We start from the raw sequence: 23,940 nt of genomic DNA, 5'->3' as shown, positions 1-23,940 counted from the left end.
CCAAGTCTCTAGAAACTCCTATCCATGGAGAAGGCAAGGACTTAGAGCTACATCCCAACCATACGCTTGTTTACTGTGCTTTTCCTGGTCACCACCCATGACCGGCCTCCCCTGGCCAGCATCTTTTATCTTTAGCTGGAGACGCTACTAGACGTGGTGGATGGGCCATTTCTGGCCCATGTGTATGCACATGCCCCCGTGTACAGGGGGCAAAGATGTTATTAAACTTCTATTTCTTTTCCTCTCCTTATCTGTCTTTATTACAGGGGGGTTTCAGCCAAGAACCTAGGAAGGTAGAGGGGAAATTATTCTTCCTCCCCCCACCCCATATAACATTGATTAAGAATTTAAAATGCACTTTTGAGTTCTTTTTTGGAGTGTGATGACGAAATGTACTGTTTCTTAATGTTATAAACTGTCTCGCCGGAGTGTTTATCTTCGGTTTGAAAAGGAAGCTCAAAACACTTGGATTTCTTCCCTCAGTAAGAGTAGTTGATCATAAGCCCTAGTTGGACTTGTTAGGTGAAACTTTGGCTGCGTTTCCCCCAGCTCCCAAGAGATGACGTAAGCTGCAGGTATTCCCGTTGAAACACTCTGGGACTTTGTATCTGAGTCCAAGAGAACAATGGCGTGTCAGAAATACATTAGCCTTACTTAACTCTTACATCAAACATCAGGACGCTGATCTTTTCTTTCCTTTGCCCTTCCAGTATTGGTAACTAAAATCATTAATTTTAGGACAGTTCCAGGGACTGTCCTCTGAAAACACAAGGGACCATGGGCGTAACAGCAGGACTGTTGTCAGCAGGGCCGTGCTCCCTCAGAAGGCTCTAGGGGAGGATCCCTCCTACCTCTTCCAGCTTCTGGGGGCTCCAGGCTTGTGTCTGCGTCACTCCCGTCTCTGCCTCTGTCTTTACATGGGCTTCTCGTCTCTCCGTCTTTTTTCTTTTAAGATTTTTTTGATGTGGACCATTTTTTTTTTTAAGTCTTTATTGAATTTGTTATAATATTGCTTCTGTTTTATGTTTTGGTCTTTTGGCCGCGAGGCATGTGGGATCCTAGCTCCCTGACCAGGGACCAAACCGGTACCCTCTGCATTGGAAGGTGAAGTCTCAACCACAGGACCGCCAGGGTAGTCCCATCTCTGTCTCTTAAAAGGGTGCTTGTCATTGGATTTAGGACCCATACAGATAGTCCAGGACAATCTCATCTCAAGATCGTTAATTACGTCCTCAAAGACGCTATTTCCAAATAAGGTCCCATTCACAGGTTCCAGTGGTTAGGACATGGGCATATCTTTTGGGGAAACTATTCAACCCGTTATAGGCTCCTAGCTTCTAAATCTTCCGAGGCCTCTGGAATCTCATTGGTGGACATTTCCCTCCACCTGTTCACGGGGACCTTTACCTTCTGGGCTCTTCAGAGCTGTGAATGATACAGATCCACGATCCAGGATGATGGTGCCCCTGCATTGTGGGCAGAAATAACCCTGACCTATAAAAATCATCAGAAAGAACCGACACACAAAGCGCAGAAGAAAAGAAAGGTCTCTTGGGAGATGAAACAGCTTCTGAAAAGAACAGACACGCACGTGCTTTGATGTCTGAAAGCCAGAGAGAGATGTCAGAAGCCTTGGGGGAGAAAACTTTAAAAATAGAACTGCTTTTAAAGTTCTCAGTACTCCACTCAGAACTGGGTCTCCCAGAGACTTTTGGGGGTTGCCATCAACGACAGCTAACGTTTCTCGATGGCTTGGCGTAAGCTAAGACCCTTGTCGATATGCCTCACAACAAACGAGGCAGCTGTTAGGATTATTACCTTTATTTTACAGATGGAGAAGCTGAGGCACCGCTGGTAGAGCCCAGTGATATGGACCCAAGTAGCATGACTCCATAGCGTGTGCGGGTTTCCATATACTTTGGCAGTTGATCACTGTTCAGGGTTTTCCAGCTACAGAAAGGAGCATGGCTGACTCCTCTAAGGAAATTGATTGCTTGGTGATGAGTCCAGGACTCCAAATTCATACTTAACTCTTAAGTAGTTGAGCTGTTCTCCAAGCGAAGTACTTACTCGACTCCTCTGGTTTGGAAAAGGGCAGGTCGGAGCCCAGCTGCAGACACCCGCTTTCCGTGGAGTGATCCGAACAATAACTTGTTCCTGCCAGAGTGACATTTTTCCAATTTGAGTCCAACATTGTTCAGAAGCAAGTGCATGTCCCCTGGGGTGCCTCCAGAGTCATTCTGCAGCAGATGACAAACCAACAGTATCACCTAAATAAAAAATCCAGCGTGGGTTTAGGAAATTAATCCTGACAAGAATAAATTGAATAATCTTCGGGAAATGGCAAGAGATTGGATCCTGCCAGATGGGTGTTTCCTGCCCCTTGTGTGGGTCCTTGGTGCAGATTAAAGAACAAAAACCTGCCTTGGGTTTATTGATTCGTTCGTTAGTTGATTAACACCTGCCATTTCTGCGTGGGTAAGTCAAAGTCGGATCTGGACTCATCCTTGCAAACTCAACATATTTTCACTCAAGGAAGGAAAGAAAATGCGTGCTTCCCCTGGTCAGAATGGCATCAAACAGACAGGGAACTGTTTTTTCCTACCTTGTTTCTAGATGGCATCTCCTAGCTTTAAAACAATCCACGCTTTCATCACTCCCATACCAAATTAATCTCTACTTTCTCTTCATGTTCTTTAGAGGATGAATTCAAAGAGTTCTGAGTAAGTGGTAGGGACACTTCACTGTCTCCATGTGCAAAGGTCAGTCAGAGATCACAGCCATTAATTAGGAGTTTGAGTGAGAAAATCATGACCCCGAGTCCTATGACTGTACCTTACAGTCATCTGGGAACTGGTCTTAATCTTCTGGGGCTGCCATAGCAGAATACTGCAGACTGGGGCTTAAACAACTGAAATTTATTTTCTCCCGGTTCTGGAGGCTGGAAATCTAAGATCAGGGTGGTAGCACGCTTGAGGTCTGGTGAGCGCTGTCTTCCTGACTAACAGACAGCACCTTCTCTCTGTGTCCACATGTGGCCTTTTCTCGGTGCATGGGTGTAGAGAGATCAGACAAACTCTCTGGTGTCCCTTCTTATAAGGGTACCAATGCTATCAGATCAGGGTCCCCTCCTTATGACCTCATTTAACCTTCATTACATTTTTAGAGGCCCATCTCCAGATATAGCCACCTTGGGTTTAAGAGCTTCATCCTATGCGTCTGGGGGACATGAACATTCTATCCATAACACTTATTAAAATGTGGGTTCTGATTCAGGATCTCTGGGGTGGGGCCTGAGATGCTGCATTTAACAAGCTCCCGGATGATACCCTGGTTGCTGGTGGGGGAGACCCCTCTTTGAAGGGCCAGTTTCTCATATTGCCTCGATGTTACAGATGAGGGAACTGAGGCTTTGAAAGGTGAAGTCACTTGCCTAAGGCTCTCCAGCTATTGGATGGGAGAGCCGAACTTTCAGGGAGGGAGTCTGATGCAAGGACTGAACTGTCCCCGCCCCAGAGATTCAGATTCACTAGGTCTGGGATGGGGCCCAAGAATACACAGGTGATGCTGCTGCTGCTGGTGTGGAGACCACACTTGGGGAATCCCAGCTGTACTTCTTGTCTGGGTATTCTTGCATTAGATGATTCTCCATTTCCACAGCAAGGAAAAGGCTGAGACATGTGGCCTGCAGTATCCAGACTGACCAACCCTCTTGACTTAAATAAAATAAAATCACCTGACAAGGATAGAAAGTGCCTGGTGTCAGGTGTCCCTTCCAGGTGTAGATTTAAGCTCTGTGTGACCCACAGTGAATTATCAGCTCACACCTGTCAGAATGGCCATCATCAAAAAATCTACAAATAACAAATGTTGGTGAGGATGTGGAGAAGAAGGAACCCTCTACACTGTTGGTGGGAATGTAAGTTGGTGCAACCACTATGGAGAACAGCATGGAGGGTCCTCAAAAAACTGAAAATAGAACTATCATACGATCTAGTAATTCCACTCCTGGGTATATACCCAGAAAAAACCAGAAACACTAATTCAAAAAGATACATGCACCCCAATGTTCATAGCAGCACTATTCACAATAGCCAAGACATGGGAGCAACCTAAGTGTCCATCAGCAGATGAATGGATAAAGAAGGTGTGGTACATATATGCAATGGAATATTACTCAGCCATAAAAAAGAATGAGATAATGCCATTTGCCACAACATGGATGGACCTAGAGAAAATCATGCTTAGTGAAATAAATCAGAGAAAGGCAAATACTGTATCATATCACACATATGTGGAAGCAAGCAGTAGGTGCTGATTGCCTGTCTTTTGAATGAGTAAATAAATATCACAATTGCTTGTGCGTGTATCTGCCATGTTGTCTGGGGAGTTTCTTGAGGGTTGAAATCATCTTTTTTTTTTTGGTTTTTCTTTCACCTTTACATTCCAAAGCAACAAGAAAAAACTGAATAAAAAGTAGACGTGTGATAAATGTGGATGGATGATGGATGGATAGATGGACGGATGGATGGATGGATGGAGGGAAGGATAAAAAGTAGACAGTGATGTCTTTGAGTTGAAGGGAGATAGATTTGACTATCCCAGATCTGGAATGGGAGAGAGAAATTAAGTCCAGTTAAGGGCAGCCTCTGCTGATGTGAGCAAGGTGTCTGGGGGCATATTATTTTATGAGCCATCAGCTTCTCTTTGTTGTGGCCTCTGATCCACAGCTTTTGCCTTCACCCCACATCTGCATGTAATAAAGCTTAGTTATGACATCCATATGTCTCTAACGCAAACACCAGGGCATATACTTCTGAAAAGCGCTATAAAGAGCAGTGGCTCGAGAAGCAGCCGTTAAGAGCGTGAGCTCTTTATTATTTTAAAGGGCATTTCAACGACACCACTGAACATTCTCTGGCCATAAGTCTGACTCCTGTCCTTTCTCTTTCTTTTCTCCTCCTCTCAGGATATCAAAGTAGACTGCAATACCTGTGTGGAAATAGAGGACAGAAAGGTAAGTCAATATTTTTCATCTTTTTGGTTTCAAGCAAAACGAAAACTCTGTGATTTAAACCCAGCTGTTTAAGGCGTGCCTTACTGGACGACGGCTTGCAAAGGTGATTCATGTGCTGGTATGACTTGAAGACAATCATATTTTTAAATGGCTGTTTTTTTTATCTTCGCAATCTGTGTTAGACCTGATAACTTCAATGAAGATGGCATAATGTAATTGTGTTAAAAAGTTAGTGATGATTTTTAGTTTAGTCGTTTGCTTCTTTTCAGGAAAATAGCTCGTTTATCCTTAACTCGTTTCACATTTTAGTTGAATCTTATGGGTGATTATTATATATAATATGCCACATACTACATAGAATTATAGAGCATTGCATATATTACAGAATACATACTCTTGGGCTTTTCAGGGTGTATCCTGAAAAATATATCTGATCTATACACTTTGGCTTGATAAAGAGCCTGTCCTGATTTCCCTCATGACACAGTCACATGAGCAGTGACTTTCTATGGTATAAATTTGTTCACATGATGTTTTGCCGGGCGGGGGGGCAGGAAAGGGAGGTCGTTTCCTGCATGTTTTAAAGTTTTCCCCCGTTTATCTTCTTGTTACACTTGGTGTGGACCCCCTCAGGAAATGCAACTGCTAGACAATTGTTCTTCACTTTAATATTTTCGTTCTCCCTTTATTGACCAGAGTTCACAGAAGTTTCCGTGGTAGCGCGCATCCGAGCAGATCAAATTTTACCTTTAAAGCCTTGGATAAGAAAAGGTCAAATAACTGAATTGAGGGTACATATCTCCTGGCTACTTTTGACACCGTTCCACAATTCTGAAAGATGTTCCTCTGTGCAGCTGTACCTTTATTGTTGAAGGTGGTTATTATTTCAAGCAGAGGTTTTTCAGCCTTGATTTTGTGATAGCTTGGTCATCCGCTGATTAATAAGGTGGTGAGGACTTCTCAGAACAAAATTTGCTTTTAAATAGAAGACAGTTGCCACACATTATTTTAAGGAGCCTTAATCTCCTCACTTTGAAGGGAATTATGATACAGTATCTTAAATTCGAGCCACACGATCCTAACTTAGTTCCAGTTGTGTGTCTAGTTTGCCGAAGAGGTGTTTCAATTCACATTTACGTTCGCTGCGTCTTGATGTGCTGGTATCCCTGCACGCATGCATTCTGTGAGTTGGAGAAATGGAATTTAGGCTGAAGAGGTGTCTCCAGTCTTTTTTAATCTCTTCCCAGTGACTCTGCTCACCACGTCCCAGTGAAAGCATGTTCCCTGCCCTGCTTCCAAAGTTCAGGATGTCTTCACTTCTCTTGGATTTTAATGGAATTCACAAGCATGTTTCTGTCTAGTTTTTTGGTTTGTTTGTTTTGTTTTACTTTCTTTGCCAGTAGTGTTTGAAAGATACCAGGAGGACTGTTAAAGCAACATCAGCTCTGTCACCAACAAACGAGTGAACAACCAGGATAACCTCTGGGCAATGCCAGCCCGCCGCACAGCTCCATTCCATAATAACTATCCAAACTGCCTTTGGTTCATGTATCATGACGATAATGACCCCTCCCCGCCCCAAGACTGTGGATGTTCTCTGGTGATGGCGCAGGGGAAGAAATCATAGGTGATCGTTCTGTACATAACTTCAGCTGTTCTCAAAAAAGACTAACACAGACAGAGACTCATACACACACATATGCATTTCTGTGCTGTGTCACAGACTGTTGGGTTGAGTCAGACACTTCAAATGAAGCCTTGTATCTGGAGGGCTGTCCTGTTGTTTTCCAGCCTTGACCACACATGACTGATTGTTACCGAAAGAGGGGCCCGGCTGCTTGCCATTCTAAAGCCAATAAAGAGGAAAAAGTTTGGTGGAAAGGAAAGTTTGCTTTGTTTCGGAGGCTGGCAACCAGAGGGGTGAGTGGTGGGCGTGGACTCAGGTCCAAAGGCCAGTTCTGCGCCTCCGCCCCTCGCCAGCAATCAGTGGGCAAGAGCTTTTCAAGGCGAGCTTCTGGGGTGCACGGGCGGAGGGAGGGGCTACCTGCAGAAAGAGCACAGTCAGCTCTGACAGTCGTCCTGAAATTGGTCCTGTGGTGGGTCTGGTCGGCGTCATCTGGACTGTGCTAAGTACAGTTAGTCTTAAGTTCCAGGGTCGGTTTCTTCCCATTTCTTTGAGGCCAGTTCTCAGAATTGTGGCAGCTTATGTCATGGCTGCAGCCTGGCCATCATGTAGTTAACTTCTGCGCCTAGTGGGGTTTTGGTATCTATAAGACAGCTCACAGGATACGGCTCAGAGTGTTATCTACGGCCCTTGAGGAGGAACTAAGGGTCCTTGACTTTGCTCCATGACTAAACTACTACGATTTGGTCTTGTTTGACTGTTTTCCTTTGCTTCTGCGTTTTCTCACTTCTCTGATGGAACTTATTCTTTGACTAAAGTTGTTCTATAGACAAAAGGCAGACGGAGGACGTGGGGTGGGGGAAGGACCACAGGGCCCTGCTCTGTTTCACTAACCCTTTCACTGTCTTTAACTGGGGATGACTCCTAGCAACACAAACCACCACAATGCCTACTTCCATTTTTGCTGTCTTACACTCTAATGCTTTTTATTCCCTCTGTTCGAGAGAAGGGCTTTGCTTCCTCTGAGTTCCGTTCTGATGTTTTGTTTTGTTTTTTAATTTTATTTTTGTGATTCTCACATCGGGGCTCTCCCTTCTCTGGATCTCCTAATGTGGTTGGAGGTGGGGTGAGGTGTTGGAGATGGCTGTGAATATCAGGGTCCTGTCTCTGGGGAAATCAGGATGCAGCCTGATCATCCCGGAGGGCCAGTGTCCTCCACCCTCAGCAGAGGAGTGCCAGTATCACCCCTCCGGACAGTGATGTGGCGTGAGGTCACGTAGGCAGACAGCCGGAGTCCTCTTCATCCACGGTCTGGGATGCAGCTCTGGTACTTCTGTCACCCTGACGTATAATTATGAAATTGCACCATCGAAGTGATGACACTCGCTCCTGCGTGTATGTGTGTGTGTCCCTCTCCATTCATTCCGAATGCTTCTGGCAAAATCAGTAATTTGATAAAGTGGAATTGAAGTGACAGGAAATGACAGAGGTGCCAAAATAATAAGTCAGCCTGCCTCTGAAGAGGCAGCCCCTTGGCCCGTGTGGATTTTTACGGAATGCTGAGTGCTCTGAAGGAGAACCAGCAGTGTTTTCTTTAAAGCTCAATTTCCTTTAGTTAAGAAAGCTTAACGTGATACCTGTTAGACTGGATGGCTTCCCAAGAATTACTTTCTTTTTCCTTTTCCTTTCACCTCCCTTCCTCCTTGGCTACCTCTCTTCCCTATATTCTGTATATAGGGATATATTTGTATGCCTACATCCGTACCTTTTTCTGAAATATTTTGGAGTATCTTCTCGATAGAAGAATTTTAGAAAACACAAGATCTCAAGTTTTCTATAGGGTCTAATAGGGTCCCTCCCCGCCAGACCCGTCCAATTTCAAGCCTCATCCCATTCTCTTCCGCTCGGTAGGGCCATTTACCTTGAGATGAGTCATTTTCCCATTGAATCCTAGACCGGATGTAATGATGGGAGATAAACGGTGAATTTCAAGCGGCGGAGAGAGCCCTCATCTTAATGAAGAGCCATAGACTCGCTCTTCCTGGTCTGTGCACCGTCTGTACTCCATCCGAGACTGTTGACAGAAGGAGAGAATCTTTTTTTTTTTTTGCTCTCCATTTCTCTGTTTTTCTGTATCCTAGACGCCTCTTTTCCATAGGCAGACAGTAAGCTCACTGTCTTTTGGAGAACGTTGCCCGGTTGTTCATAGAGGGATTCATGGTGTGTACCAGAGAGTGGTTTCATTTCACACTTCTCTTTTGCTTCCAAGCCCAGCAATGAGCAGCGCCCCTGTGACTGGACCTGCACTTGGATGGCTTCCTGCCTGTTTCCTAAAATCACCCAGAGGATGTCACAGGGAGATCTGAAAGGCCGGTAGCGTTTTTCCCCCTTAAGTGGGAAGCAGAGCTCAGGTGGTTTCCTCCCACAGGCCAAGGCCACGGAGCTAATGCAGATTTAGCAAAGGTGATGGGAGGTCACCCGTCCCTGGGGGCAGCTGCACGGCCCTGAAAAACCTCCTGCATGTGACATTTACATGACCCGTGTTGCTGACGGAAAACAGAGGCATTTAAGTTCATTTTTATTTGTGGTGTAAAATCCATTTGAATTTCAACACTATTATGAAGACCACGATTCAGGTGATGAGAACAGAGGCTGATGGATCAGTCAGGGGGAGAATCTGTCAGAGGAAATGAGAGCCCATTTGTCAAAGGCTATAAACACAGACAGGGCTTCCTCTCCTCACTTACCGCCTGGCCTGGTGCGGTTAAACAGTTTCCCATCCACTCTAAAATTGCATGGAAGGCGTTTGAGCGGTTCTCAAAGTTAAGGAGCCTTTCAGATTGGGTCTGAGTGGAGCTGTGCTCGTGACTGGTGATGCTGTGGTGCCGTGGTAAATACTAGGAGTTTGGAACTTTTCCTGTTGCAATCCTTACTCTGGACCAGGCATTCTTAAGTACCTCTGGATACTTACAGCAGCTGATGTGCAAGGCACCATCATTATCCCCGTTATACAGGTGAAAAAGGGAAGCTCAGAGATGTTAAGTGATTTGCCCAAGATCACTCAAGGTGCATCATAGGCTAGGGTTTAAACTCAGAGGTTCTTATTTTGGAAGCTGTGTTCTAAGCCCTGATGCTCTAGTGCCTTACACACACACACACACACACACACACACACACACACAAAGAATCAAATGTGTAGAATATGAGAATCGCCCTTTCCAACTGATGAATTTGTACCTGCACTGGTAGCTTCACCCATTGCCAAGTAAATAGTCTAGTTTTGAGTCTGGGCATCCTTTCGGCCCCCATGTTTTAGCTCTAGCTGGCTCACAGTGGAGATTGATCAGAGCCTTGTCAAGCCTGACCTTGCGGAGAGCCGCTGGCACCTGGCCGTGGGGCTGCCAGGACTTCTTCTGGTCTTGAGGACAAGCGACAGTGGCACCAGGACGCAGTTCTGGCTTCAGTTTTCAACAGACCCAGTTCGGTTCCTAACTTTTGCATTTCTAGCAGCTTCTATGCGTGGATTAGAAATTACGTGCTCAAAACACAGGAGTTTACAGAGTGCAGTTGTTAAAACCATGGGCTCTGGAGCCGGGAAGTCCTGGGCTTTAATCCGAGTTCTCTCTCTCAGTAGCAGCTCTGTGACTTCGAGAGCCTTTCTTACCTCAAGTCCCTGTCTATTTTCACATCTGTAAATTGGACGTAATAAAATCCACTTGAAATGTTGATTTGAGGAATTGACAAGATAATACTACAAGGCAGTGTATATAGTGCCTGGCCCCAAACAAGAACTCAATCAACTGCAGCTACCTTTATTTTTGTTTTTGCTAGAGCCCACACCCACAGGCATTCCATGTCATCTATAATCAAATTCCTTTTAAAAAATGAGTCCCCCAGAAAGTGTTATGGGGGCTCAGAGAAATGGGCAACCAATGGGACCTAGTAGGCTTTGAGAACATTTTACAGAAGAAGAGATGCTTGGCCTACGTCAGGAAATAACAAAGTCACCTAGCTGCCGGGTCCAGGCAGGACTCATAAGTTAGTGAAGGGAGACAGAGGATGATTGTAGAGTAATACGAAATGTCGCGGCAGCCTTGGACTCAAGAGCAGTGGCCCCACGTGCAGGGGCTTCTGTACAGCGCCTGTTGCCACGTGGAGTGTAGGGTCAGTGCTGCCATTTTCTAAGCCAATCTGGAAATCTGGATTTAATATAAAACTACTCATTTTAAAAACACTGTGCAAACCAAGTAAAACACGTATGCAGAAAAGAGTCAAGAGACTTGCCGGCTTGAAATTTACAAGCCAAGTCTCAGTGGATTAGGAAGAGGTCTTGTGTGCGTAATCTCAGGGGCGGGGTCTGTTGAAGGCTCTCTTGGCAGAGGGAACAGCATAGGCGAAGACACAGAGGTGGGAAAGAATGTGGTATGTTTAGGAGAGATCAAGGTCCAGCATGCGTGTCCAAGAGTGGCCAAGGGGGGACTGGCGCAGTGAAGGTTATGGAGGGTGTTGTTTGCCACACCGATGGACTGGGGTTTTGTGTCAGTCTCCCTCCAGGTGGAAGAGAGAGTAAGGGAGGGCAGGTCCTTGCTGGATGGGGCCAGAATGATATGGAACCAAGGAGGCCTTTGAAACTTTGGGTGACTAAGTCAGCCACAGAGGGAGTCACTGAGGGAGGAGGGAGAGAATGGGGACAGAGCACAGAGATGGAGCCAGAGGCTGGCCCTGGTGGAGTGCAGGGATGCAGGGGAGATGAAGGCTTTGGTTAGAACAAGGTGATATCAGCCAGGACTCTGAAAAATAGTGGGGCTGGATGGCCAGCCAGGTGCCCTCCTTTTAAAGATGTTTGATGAAGGAGGACCATGTTTCCTATGGTCCAGCATTGCCCAAGGATGAGACTAACATTTCAGATGACGGATGAGGTATCTGCAGATCAAATCACCTAGTGAAGAAGTGATGCAGTTATTCTCTTGTCAATTATTTTTCAGACCTTGGGATTACATCAAGGAGACATAATTTGGTTGTTTTTTGTTTTGTTTACTTATGTTTCCTTTTGTTTCTGTAACAAACCCAGAGGTCTGGCACATTCGCTCATCTACCTTTTTAACCAAAAGACCCAGGACCCTTGACAAACAATTCTAATATCTAGCTATAATTTAGTAACATTGTTTTACTTTTGAATGAGGGTTACATTCTTTATATGATAAAGGATATTGCTCTGTCCTTTCACGTCAATAAACTATTTTCTTTTAAAAAATTCTACTCATGATTTTTAAAAGTAAGCTTAAGTCTATTAAGGACAAAACAATTGAGTTAATTTAATGAAAATCAGATGGATGTAGAAAAAGTGTGCATACAGATTGCAAATAACTAGCATTTAGGAAACACTGTTCTCTAATGGTGGGTTTGCAATCAGGGAAGAAGTTTGGGTTTGGCTTTGAGACGTTTCAAACTCTACTCACCTGCAAGGGTTACCAGAAGGGGGCAAGGATGAAATTGGGGGTCCAGGCCGGAGTGCAGACAAGAGGGCACAGGAACAAGAGCCACACAGGAGGTGAAGAGGAAGGTCTGGGTTTGCTAGAGAGTGAATCAGCCCTACCCACGTGGTTTGGTGATTCTGACCACGGGTCATGGATAACTTCATCGAGGAATGTGTTGGAGACGCTCAGCTTAAGTCTGTATGTTCAGCTGGCTGCCATGAGGAGTAAGGGAGTTGATCAACATGGACAATAAGTTAATCTCCTGGATTTCAGAGGCTTAGATGCCAGTGAGGTTGAAAATGAGCACAAAACAGTCACCAGGCTTGGTTTTCTATTAGCGCCGCTCTCTTGCTGTGGGGATGGGAGTGGATTAGTCCTCTGGGCTCTGACAGGCAGAACAAAGACAGAAGAGAAGGCACGCTCCTTATCCAGAGGGGCTCTCCCAGAATGGGAAGCATTCATGGAAGAGTTTCTCATTAAAGGCCAAAATGAGATCCTCAGGGCAGACCGGGGCAAAGCCTGCTGCCGTGAGCACAATTTGGCGAGACTCACAGAATGCGTCTGGAGATTGGATTTCTTTTCTGCTCCAAATGTCCTTTTTGAAGGCTGCCTGTGTGTATGCATTACATGGGAAGATGCTCCGACATTCCCCAAGGCTGTGGAAATGAAACTTAAAGCATCCCCGAAGAATGCTATTTGAGTTGCAATAGAAGGGGGACCGGGGTAGAGAATCCTGGGTGGGGTACAGAGATGGAAGTCTGGAGGAGGAAGCATGTCAGGACTCGGGAACTGAATAGAGGTTTGTGGCTTGAGATGAGGCTAGAAAGCAGGCAAGGCCCAGGCCATCTGAAGCCTTATAAGCGTGGGGAAAGTTTGTCCTTTATCCTAGAATGATATTATTTTATCTGGAATGGGATCTGATGATGTGAAGTGATCAGATGCAGAGAGACAGTGCCATTATGTTGTGGCGTCTGCTTGCTCATAGCGTATTCTTGACCACTAAGACCTCCAGTGGGTCACGCTGGCCCCACGGTCTCTGACCGTGGAGTAGGGCAGAGCCTTCTAACACCAGCGAAGACTTGACCTGTGCTGCTTGGCTTTTCTCTTGCGCCACATTCTGCATCTCATGCAAATTCCTCAAGACTGTGACTCCTCTGCAGATTATGAACTCTCATTCCTATAGGGTGAGGCGCTCATTCCAAATGAGTTCACAGCCACTCGCCCGCCGCTGGTTTGGCTGTGTTGGGTGCTCACTCTTGCTCCTACCATCTCCAGCCAAAGAGTGGCGCCATTTAGCACGGGCAGAGCCACTTACGTCTATGAACTTGACTCAGCTTCTGTGCTCAGCATGGATTTGTGGCCAAGATCTGGGTGAGACTTGCTGTGTCCACTACAAGTAGACCCTGCTTTACCCTTGCTGTCTGCTGGGAAACAGAAGGGAGAGCTACATGTGCAGCCCACCAACATCAGTTTTACTTAAACTTGGGGACTAGCCAGGAGTAGGGATGATATATCCCAATGTCTGGAATTGTGTGTTCAGAACCTCAGAAAGAAGGGGATGGAAATCAACTCTGGAAAAGAGCCTCCCCCCCAGAATGGCAGAGTTGGGTGGCTGCCAAGAAATCCTCCGGAGCCTGAAAGCTGACTCCACTATTTATGCGGGGAGGACTTTCAGACCATCACTTAGAGCCCTAAATCTGAGGGGAGAGGAGTTTCATGTCGACCAGCGCAGCCTCCATCCTCAGTTACCCCAGTTAAGCTGACTGGTAAGAACGAGGAGATACACCTAACATGAATGCCGTTGGTGCACAAAATATGTATTTTAAATGTCAAGAAATAAAATTCCAAAGAGATGTTTTTCATTAAAAATGTCTGCTTAGTTAAGACATTTAAAATGATATCAGCCAAAGCACAAATCCAGATATTTGGGATTCAGGCAAAACTACACTGAGAGGCAAAACCAATACCTGAACTGTGTTTACCTGAAAGAAATGACGTTTTAAAAACTCTCTCTGCCATCCAGAGAAACATGCCCCCCTTCAAGGTTAGCATTTTTGTTCACTTCTACATCATTTACTCAAGAAGACAGTGTTGTGTCGTGGAAAAGAGTTTTGGAAGCACACAGATCCTGGTTCTGCTCTTTATTAGCTGTGAGATCTTAGAAAAGTCACAGTAGCTTTCTGGTCCACAGCCACACCCTCTGTAAAGTGGGGATAGAGCCTGCATACCATTCTTGTGAGCTCTGTTGGTCAGGACATCTTCCACTGCATAAGAGAAAACCAAGTGGTACCAGCTCAAAGAGACAAAAGAAAGAGACAGTTGTTGGGTCCAATGACAGTAGAATTGGGCTGTCTTCTGGTATAACTGGTCCTCGGGTTTAAAATTCAAATGAGATTACCATGGAAAGAAAGAGCTTCTTTTCCAATGATTTTGAGCACAATTCCTGAGGGATGCCTATTGGCTTCACACCAGTCCCTTAGCTGTGGAAAGCAGTCCTCTGACTGTCCATTTGCCTTGACCACGATCAGAAGTAGGATGGGCCCCAGCTGAATGACTTACATGGACCAAAAGTAGAATGAAGTTCCTAAAGGAAACCCTGACTTATTTTTTTCCAGAAGAGAAGATGGATAATAATAATTGCAACTAGCATGAATGGAACACTTAACTATATGCCAGACAGTTTTTTGTGCATTCTATGATTGAATCCTTATAAAGATCCTCTAAGATACTACAATACTGATCCCTGTTTTACAGACAATGAAACTGAGGGAAGGAGGAGTTAACTAACATGCCTGACATCACCCAAGTAGTCCGTGTAGGATGCGGTTCAAATCCAGGCAGTCTGCCTTTGATTCTTAACCACGAGGCTATGCCACTTCTTCTGAGGCTGCTGCACAGGAGAAAACAAACAAAAAAACGGACCTCGAAGGCACCACAGGCTCAGTGCCTGGCTCCCAAGTACATGAAAGCTCTGTTTATGAGAATTATCGTTACAGAGCGCTCAACGGAACAGAAATAGCCCGGGCTAATGCCAAATGGCGTTCTGTGATGTATCCCTGCGTTTAATTTCCCCTAATGACTTATCCTATGGTATTATCTCGAGGTCCTCAAGGGGTCTGCTCTTCAGAATGATCAGAATACTCATGGAACCAGTCAGTTCTTCACTTCCCCGCACGACTGAGAGTTATTTTTGTAGACAAGAGCTTCTTAACTCCAGGAGGGGCCTCTGTGCCTGCCTTTTAGATTCTATCTGCAGGTTAACTGATGCGTTCCCTTTTACTAAACTTTGAAAATGAGCTGTTAGTCATACTTTCCTCTTTCATTTATTTTAGGAAAATTCCGAAGGTGGTGGTGGAGGGGGAAGGCATGCAAAAACGAGAAGAGCTTCTAAAATGGATGTGGTGTGGAGTTAAATTAGCCTCTGATGGGCCGGAAACCCAGATGACAGAGGATGAGGGCTGCTGGGCACACTCAGCAGTATCCCGGGCAAAGATGTAACACAGCGCCGTGAAAAGCTGTCGAGGTGGATCAGGCCGTTTGTCTGATATACCCTCCGCCAGCCTTGAAGTTGGCTCTGGGAAGCTAGTCTAAAGAATCATGGGTATAACAGAGTGGCTAAGAGCTTTAGCTCGGGATTCTCAAAGGCCTGGGTTTGAACCCCAGCTTGGCCACTTCCTGGTTATTTAACCTCTCAGATGCTCAAGTTCTATCTAAAATGGAGCAGATAAGAGAAGCTCCTTTCTGGGATGGCGGTGGAATTCAGTGAGCTAATATACTTAGGGGACTTAGCATCCTGGCTGGGTGCAGGATGTGCCTTCAATAAAGGCAAGCAGCCTTACTGTTGCATTCTTATATTTGTTTTCCTCCTACTCTTCCTTAATCTTATCTCAGTTTCCTAGATCTCTGGTGGAATCAGAGAAGTCACATCTAGGACCAGGTAAATAAATAGCAAACTAAATACCGGGTCTCCAATTTAAAGTGTTGGGTTTTCTGTATCCTGCAGGTACTTATCAATCTGGGTGAAGGTGCTTAGAGAGGATTGGAAAGCATAGTGAAAGGTATAGGCCAGTGATTGCAAACAGATTTCATCTCTGGTGTCAACTCAGATTGATTGATAGTGGTTGCATAGAATGCTGTGTTGATGAGGAGTCTGAGTTGTGGGTTCTGCCAGAAAGAGTACATGATTGATTAGTGATGCCTGCCAAAGGCGAAGGAGTGGGAGTTACAGCATGTGTGCTAGGAGGAGATTGTGCTCGGCCCGGAATTTGGCAACTGATGAGGACACGGGGAGTGGGAAGGGTAAGCTGGGACGAAGTGAGAGAGTGGCATGGACATATATACACTACCAGTTGTAAAACAGATAGCTAGTGGGAAGCAGCCGCATAGCACAGGGAGATCAGCTCAGTGCTTTGTGACCACCTAGAGGGGTGGGATAGGGAGAGTGGGAGGGAGACGCAACGGGGAGGAGATACGGGGATATATGTATATGTTTAGCTGATTCACTTTGTTATAAAGCAGAAACTAACACACCATTGTAAACCAATTATACTCCAATAAAGATGTTAAAGAAAAACAAACACTGCTCTGTGTTTAAGCCCAAAGATGAAGAGAAGGCAGACACTTCATGCTTCTGTGACATTCACTACTTGGTCTTATTTTTGAGCATGCCTGTTTCTCTTGTTATGTTATGGATTTGCAGTCCATCAAGGCAGAGACATTTTTATAGATAGTACATGGCTATAAAACAATTAAAACATGGCTTTTAAGCCAAACATGGCTTAAAAACAATTCAACGTATAAGAGCTTTCTATCAGGCACGTGTGACCACGCTTTCCTCGGCCCTTGAGAAGCCTACTCTGTTGGTTACATTTTGGTGGTAATTTACCTGACTTCAGCCTCAGATGGGTAGGGTTAAGATTTTGATACCTTAATTTTAAAAGTGTGATTTATCACTAATGATATTTGTCATCTCTTTGCAATTATGTATTAATTGGGACTGAGCTGCTTACATTTTAATACCATTAATTAAAGCTATTATTTTCATTTGTCATTTATTTAAAAGAAGCAAGTCTATCCTTTTGTGTAATTTGTAGCAACACATTTTCTTTAAACTCTGAATTAAAATGCATTTAGGAAACAATTAAGTGCAGAGCTAGTTTTCTAGGGTAGCTCTGTCATCTCTTCTTCTCCAAAAAAATGGTCATCATCTTTTTTTGTGGTGAGTGGTGTGAACATTAGTTAATTTCTTCCTCTTGAGTTGATGTGTTTTATTATCTCACTTTGTGATATGTGGTTGGGCAACTGTACGCTTTAGATAGAAAGCACGCCCTGTCCAAATGTGATTTATGTTATCCCAGCACTTTTGCACAGTTCAGCTGAAATTTTCTTCGTGTTCATCAAGGTCAGAAAACCCACGGATTATGCCATCCATCTCAGCATCGAGAGGGCTGCAATAAATTTTGATGGGACTTGATGTAATAACAACAGAATTCAAAGATGGGGTGGGGAAAACATGCACACGTGTGTAGACACACATATGCACATGTACACACACAAATCAATGCACGTTTTATATGGAGTTCTTATCATGTAACTAAGGCTTTTTTGGGGGGGGGAGGGGAGGAGGCTCATTATAGGTTAGAATTTGTTAAAATCATCACAAATGCAGTATCTTTTACTGCGGCCATTGCAAACCAAAAGCTATCAGAATCTGCAGATCAGCCAGAGGTTTTTCCTGTTTTCTTTTTAACCGAAAGGTTTTCTGGATGGATTGGCAGACAGATCCTTGAGAGCAGAAGAGGTCTCAAACTCAGGATGTTCTGGCTTTGGGTTAAGGGAGCAAATGTCAGGAAGCAAAGCCTCATCCTGGGCCGGGCTCCCAGGCTTTGACTCAGCCGCGGAGGTTGACAGCTTTTCTTAGTCCTCTGATCCGATTAAACACCTAGTTCCCACGGGCCACAGAAAATCAAGTCCCAGGAGTAATTGAAAACTTTTAGGTGCATCTCTGTATCCCCCCTCAAAATAGCACGCTAACTTGCAATAAGGAAAAAAGATAGTTTTTAGATTGATCTATTCAGATTGAGCTTTTCTGTTGATCCAATTCATCAGTTCATAAATTGACAAAAATCAGTTTTGCCCCTATGATAGGAGTGTTTTCGTGGGGAAATTGTGAAAGCTGGGAGTGACCATTAAGGAACTAACGGACAGTTCACACAAAGGAAATCATAAGTAGAATCAAACACATGGGAAACACCTGTCCTTGATAGCTGTATGAAAATGCACATTAAAGCCACTGTGAGACACTAATTTCTACGTACTAAATTAGCCACATAACATAAAATAAGAATACTACCTTTTCCCATCCTTGGGTTGCAGTGAAACTGGCCCCCATGTTCTTTACTGGTTGTGCTGCAATTTGGTGAAAATCATTTAAAAACCATGAACAACCATGCAGATGATTATTCCTTGGACCCAATCTGACTCCTATGAATTATTCCAACTCAATAGAAACAAAAGCCATCACTCTTCTTTTATTTGCAATGTCAAAAGATTGGCAACACCCTAAGTGTCCAATCTTAAGGTGATGGCTTATTACATTGAGTATAGAACATGGTGGAATATTCTGTGGCCATTAAAAATGATGAATGTGCTTGTGTCGGAGGCCCATGAAATAATAATAGGTGTAATGTTGGGTAAAACGTATCCCATAAGGTAGCATGTGCTCCTGATTATATATAAAATTTGTATGAGAAAAAAATTATTTTCATATTTGCACATAATTTCATTAGCTTATGATCTGAGAATTAGGAAGTAAGTCATTGTGATGGTTAACTTTATATATCAACTTGACTAGCCGTGGAATGCCCAGATTAAACATTATTTCTGAGTGTTCTATGAGGGTGTTTCCAGATGAGATTAGCATTTGAATTTAGACTCAGTAAAGTAGATTGCTTCCTCCAGTGTGGGTGAACGTCACCCGACCTAGTGAGGGTCTGAATAGGACAAAAGGCAGAGGAAGGAGAAATTTGTCTTTGTGCCTTACTGTTTGAGCTGTGATATCTCATCTTCTGCCATTAGACTGGAATTTACACCAGCAGCTTCTCTGTTTTTCAGATAGATAGATAGACAGATAGATAGATAAATAAATTTAAAAATTCCGTAGTCTTTATATATCCATATATTTAGTACCCATCTATCTACATCATATGTCTGTCTATCCATCTGTCATCTATCTATCTATCTACCCATCTACCTGCCTACCTACCTATCCTATCCTATTGGTTCTGATTCTCTGGAGAGCCCTGACCAATGCAGTCATAATGGAAGGACTGGAAGAGGTCCATTGGAAGCCATGCAGGATGGAGCGTAGGACTGAGTTTGGGTGTGACCCTTAACCTTTCTGCATCTCTGATTTCTCTTCTGTAAAGAAATGAAAGTAGAAGCACCTACTTCTTAAGGTTGTTGTGAACCTTCTCTATAATGTGTCTCAATGGCCAATCTCCAGTTCCTGGTCCATAATAATCATTCAATGCGTGGTTACTAATAGCAGTCACGTGACTGGAAGTTGTAACAGTGGAGATCATGATACACAACTGGTATTCCTGTTGAGAATTAGAATATCACAGATGAAAAGAATCTCCAAACAAGACACCATAGTCTATGATGAGTGTCTCAACTGAAATGGTACCAAGGATCCAAACACTTGAGATAGACAACTCGCCCACTGCCAAGACAGCCCTAGGGAGGTGTCTTCATTTTTTTGCAAAGCAGGGCTAGAGTTTACAACAGGGGTCCCCAACCACTGGGAACCGGGTGGCACAGCAGGAGGTGCGTGGCAGGTGAGTGAGTGAAGCTTCATCTGCCGCTCCCCACCACTCCCCATGGCTCACATTACTGCCTGAACCATCCCCCCGTCCGAGGAGAAATTGTCTTTCACAAAACCCGTCCCTGAGGCCAAAAAGGTTGGGGACGAATGGTTTCCAACACTGTATCTGATACCGGACTGAATGTGTTGTGCCAACGTGGATCTGGTTGCAGATTCAAGCCAGGTAAAGTTATCCAGATGAACATGCTTCAGGCTTGCTGAAATAGGACCTGTTGGGGTTTGTAGCAACTTGAAAAATGATGGATAGGAAAAAACGAAGAGAGAGCCTGCAGCAGCCTGAGAAACAGTGAACCGAGAGGTGAGAATTACAGTTCCTGGGAGTTCTGAGGAAGGCTTGCAGGATCAGGAAGGTTTGGGGACAGGGTGGCTTGGAGACAGAGAAAAGGGCTTGAACTGGACTGATGCCCTTGGGGATAAAAGGGCCTGGACACTTTCCAGATGTGACTCCTTTTTTTGTTTTTCCTGCATGGAATCTAAAGAGTAACAACGACTTTTTGACTACTCGGTATTTTCTGTGCACAAGACTACCTGCTAACTGCTTTACAAGCAGGATTCATTTAATCTGCGCGCCCAACCAAGAAAGCAGACAATTTATGTTTCAGATGATGAAGTGGAATTCCAGAAATATTAAATGAATGTTCCAAGCTCGCACAGTGAGTAGATGGCAGGGCTACAGTTAGATCCTAGGTCCCTCTAAGCCCAGAGACCATTCATTTTCAGGTACTCCCAGCTGCCATAAAATTAAGGGCGGCCAACCACTTGCCAGTAGTTAAAGCCCTATTGTAACACTTGGCTGGTTACCTCTATTAATACAAATATATATATATAAAGATATAGATTTATGTGGCATGTTTCTATGCAGACTGGAAGTCTTTATTTTGTTACTGTGAGTTCAAAATGGACTTCTTGCCCCAAAAGCCTACCTACATCAAAAGATCCAAAAAAAAAAAAAAAATTTTTTTAAATATCCAGCAAAAATTAAGAGCTCTGTATCAAAAACGTCAGGGAGCTAGAATTAAATAAAAATTAAGCCTGGAATCAGAGGAATGACTCAGCAGTTCATTACAGGCTTACATTTTCAATCAAAGATAAAATCTCATTAAAAGTATATCTTTGATTAGGGAACACGTTTGGACCGCTCCGAAGTTGGATTGCTTTATCCATAGACATATGAGCCATGAAATCTTTTTTCCCTCTTTTCTAACTTTAAAGACAGCGTGCTATTTATCTTCTGACATCGTTATAAAGGTTATTAATATAGAGGAAGACTGAACAGAGATGGTAAAGCTTTTAAAATATCTACCAGGGACTTTTACCTGGTAAAATTAAAAGGCCTATTTTTATCGTCTGTTGCGATTTTAGGGAAGACTTTTTATGTATTACTTGACTGATTCATCAGTAAGGAACAACACTGAGCCTCTAATCCTGCACTAACCCAGTAGAAATAGAATGCAAGGCACACATGAAATATTACATTTTCCAATAGTCCCAATAAAAAGGCAAAAAGGAGCAGATGAAATTAATTTGAATAATGTATTTTATTTAGCCTATGTGGTATTATCATTGTAACATGTAATCAATATCAAAATATTTATGAGATAGTTTATATTCCTGTTTTTTTTTGTACTAAGTCTTCAAAACCTGGTCTGTTTCACACTCACAGAGCATCTCGATTCGGGATAGCTTCATTTCCAGCCCTCAGTAATCACATGTAGCATCTGTATTGGGCAGCCTAGGTATGACCCAATCCTGTCATTTAAAAGAGAGAAACTAAGGATCTGAGAGATCTCTTAGAGATTCTCCAATAACAAAAGAGTTTACATTTGGAGAAACGGTTGTATACCAGATTTTCCCTCCATCTTGTGCCTTTGGGAAACAACACTTTTAAGACACATGGTATGTTGATCTGAGGTCGGACATCCTTTAAGTCCTGTGTATCTTGGAATAGAGGCTCCGACCAATTGTGCTGAAGTGTCCCCCACTTTAAGCTCACAAAGTTAATCACTGACCAGGAACAGCTGATAAGGCTTGTTATGTAGTTTAGCCAGGAAAGTTGATAGATCAGTGGTTTATAGAGTGTTTCCAAGTGTGGCAACCGTTTCATCCTTCCCAGATGAAGTCATTTTGGGTGGTGCATGGATTTGTCATTGAATATAATTGAAGCCCAGAGTGAGAAGATAATTTCCCTTGCAAGTCCATTTCAGTCGTTCTAACGTCAAAGAGAACATCTCTGCGTGTTGCTATTATGTCTCCAGCACCTCTCTAACCCTTGCTAATTTTTTTGAAAAGAGGGAGAGCTTTCAGCAGACAAAAATACCAGCCAGAACTTAACAACTGAGGAGCACTGCTGTCTTTTCAACCCATTTAGTCTGATTGGCTCCATCTATTCCATTTTGGTAGTGATACAAAACAGCATCTTAAATGTTATTGAAGCACAGAAGTTAATTTAAAGGAAAATAATAACCTCAGCATTGTAAAGGTGACCCATGGATAAGGCAAAAATAGTGAAGTTGATGTGTGAATGAACTGATATTCAGGAAGTACGTACTCATCTTGTCCTGGTGATGCAAAGGGAAGATTTGTCTATGCCTGTTTCAGACGTCACTGTGTTGCTTAATTTCTTGGTCTCGGTTTCCCTGGCCAGTTTCCACTGGCGTAGTGGTTAGGAATCCGCCTGCTAATGCCGGGGAAACAGGTTCAAGCCCCGGTCCGGGAAGATCCCACATGCCTTGGAGCAACTAAGCCCGTGTGCCTCAACTACTGAGCCTGTGCTCTAGAGCCCGTGAGCCACAACTACTGAGCATCTGAGTGATGCTTCTTGGTCATGGAGGGACCTGTAAGATGTAGCACTTGAAATGAGCAAACATTTACAATGGTACCCTCCCTTTCAGGAGGTGGCCTCTTTATCATTTTTAGCTAAGTACAAATGGATTGAAAAGGGAGTCACATATTTTGAGAATCTCCTTTGCTCAAAAATCTTAAATGCTTCCACAAAGCGTGGACTCATCCGAGTCCAAACTCACCACCCACACCAGCCAGGAGGACCCCAGTGTGTTCTTTGAGCAAAAAAAAAGATGAAGTATTTTTATATGCAATGTTTTCCTTTCCTTTCTGGTTTCAAGTTCTGTTTGTTAACTGTTAACTCATGCTACAGAGGCTAAACAAATACTAGAACTTTCTTCATCATAAAAACCACAATGTCTAGCTGTTTATTTTCTTTCATATGTCTTTGAGTTTTACTTTGTGATCTCGTGTAGTTTACGAAAGCAGTATTTTTTTTTTTTCTGCCTGACAGGCAAGGCACGGTGATTAAAGGTTTAGATTCTTGACTGTGATGGAGTTAAACCCAGTTTTGCTGCTTCCTGATAAAGTGGTCTAAAGGAAATTAATTTACCTCTCTGAACTGCAGTTTCCTCATTGGTAAAATAGGTTCACAGGAGACCTATCATGTAGGGTTCTGGTTGCTAAGGAAGAGACATAGGATAGTACTTATTATGGGACTGTGCATGTGTGTTCACTAAATGGTAGAATTATAATTATTACTACTACTATCATTCATTTCTCTGCTTTTTCTTGACCTCCTAGTGGATATTGTTACTTGCGTTCTATTCTAAAATAACAACATTTGGATTTTTCCCTCTTATTCTACTTTTCCAGTGTCAAACTTAAATTGATCATTAGCAGGTAGTAGAAGTAATGCTTGACAAGGGTCACTGCTGTGGTTATGATTTAAATCTTTGTGTTTCATCTTTGTAACATAGCCACCTAACTTTGCAAGCTATTCATTCAACAAATGTTGCAAATTTACAAGCTTCCTGGTCAAAACATTAATGAAGTGCCTTCCATTGTTTCAGCTACCATTGTGAGCATAGAACTGATTAATACTTATATAAAGATCACAATATAAATGCAAATGGGGCCACATGATAATTGGGCC

The 23,940-nt window shown here is 43.6% G+C and overlaps 1 protein-coding gene across 25 annotated transcripts in view; it reads left to right on the top strand.

Moving 5' to 3' along the window:
- The window catches only part of RBFOX1 (RNA binding fox-1 homolog 1), a 2,180,200-nt gene that overhangs the window by 1,251,159 nt on the left and 905,101 nt on the right, over positions 1–23,940 (top strand). For all 25 annotated transcript variants that reach the window (XM_067706699.1, XM_067706702.1, XM_067706687.1 and 22 more), the window contains one exon: positions 4,970–5,017. In XM_067706699.1, the coding sequence (XP_067562800.1) occupies positions 4,970–5,017 (48 nt within the window). The remainder of the gene's footprint in view (positions 1–4,969; positions 5,018–23,940) is intronic.

The sequence above is a fragment of the Pseudorca crassidens genome, chromosome 15 (genome assembly GCF_039906515.1).
Source record: "Pseudorca crassidens isolate mPseCra1 chromosome 15, mPseCra1.hap1, whole genome shotgun sequence".
Taxonomy (NCBI): Eukaryota; Metazoa; Chordata; class Mammalia; order Artiodactyla; family Delphinidae; genus Pseudorca; species Pseudorca crassidens.
The sequence above is the reverse complement of the archived record's forward strand: the minus strand, read 5'-3'. Positions and strand labels throughout refer to the sequence as shown.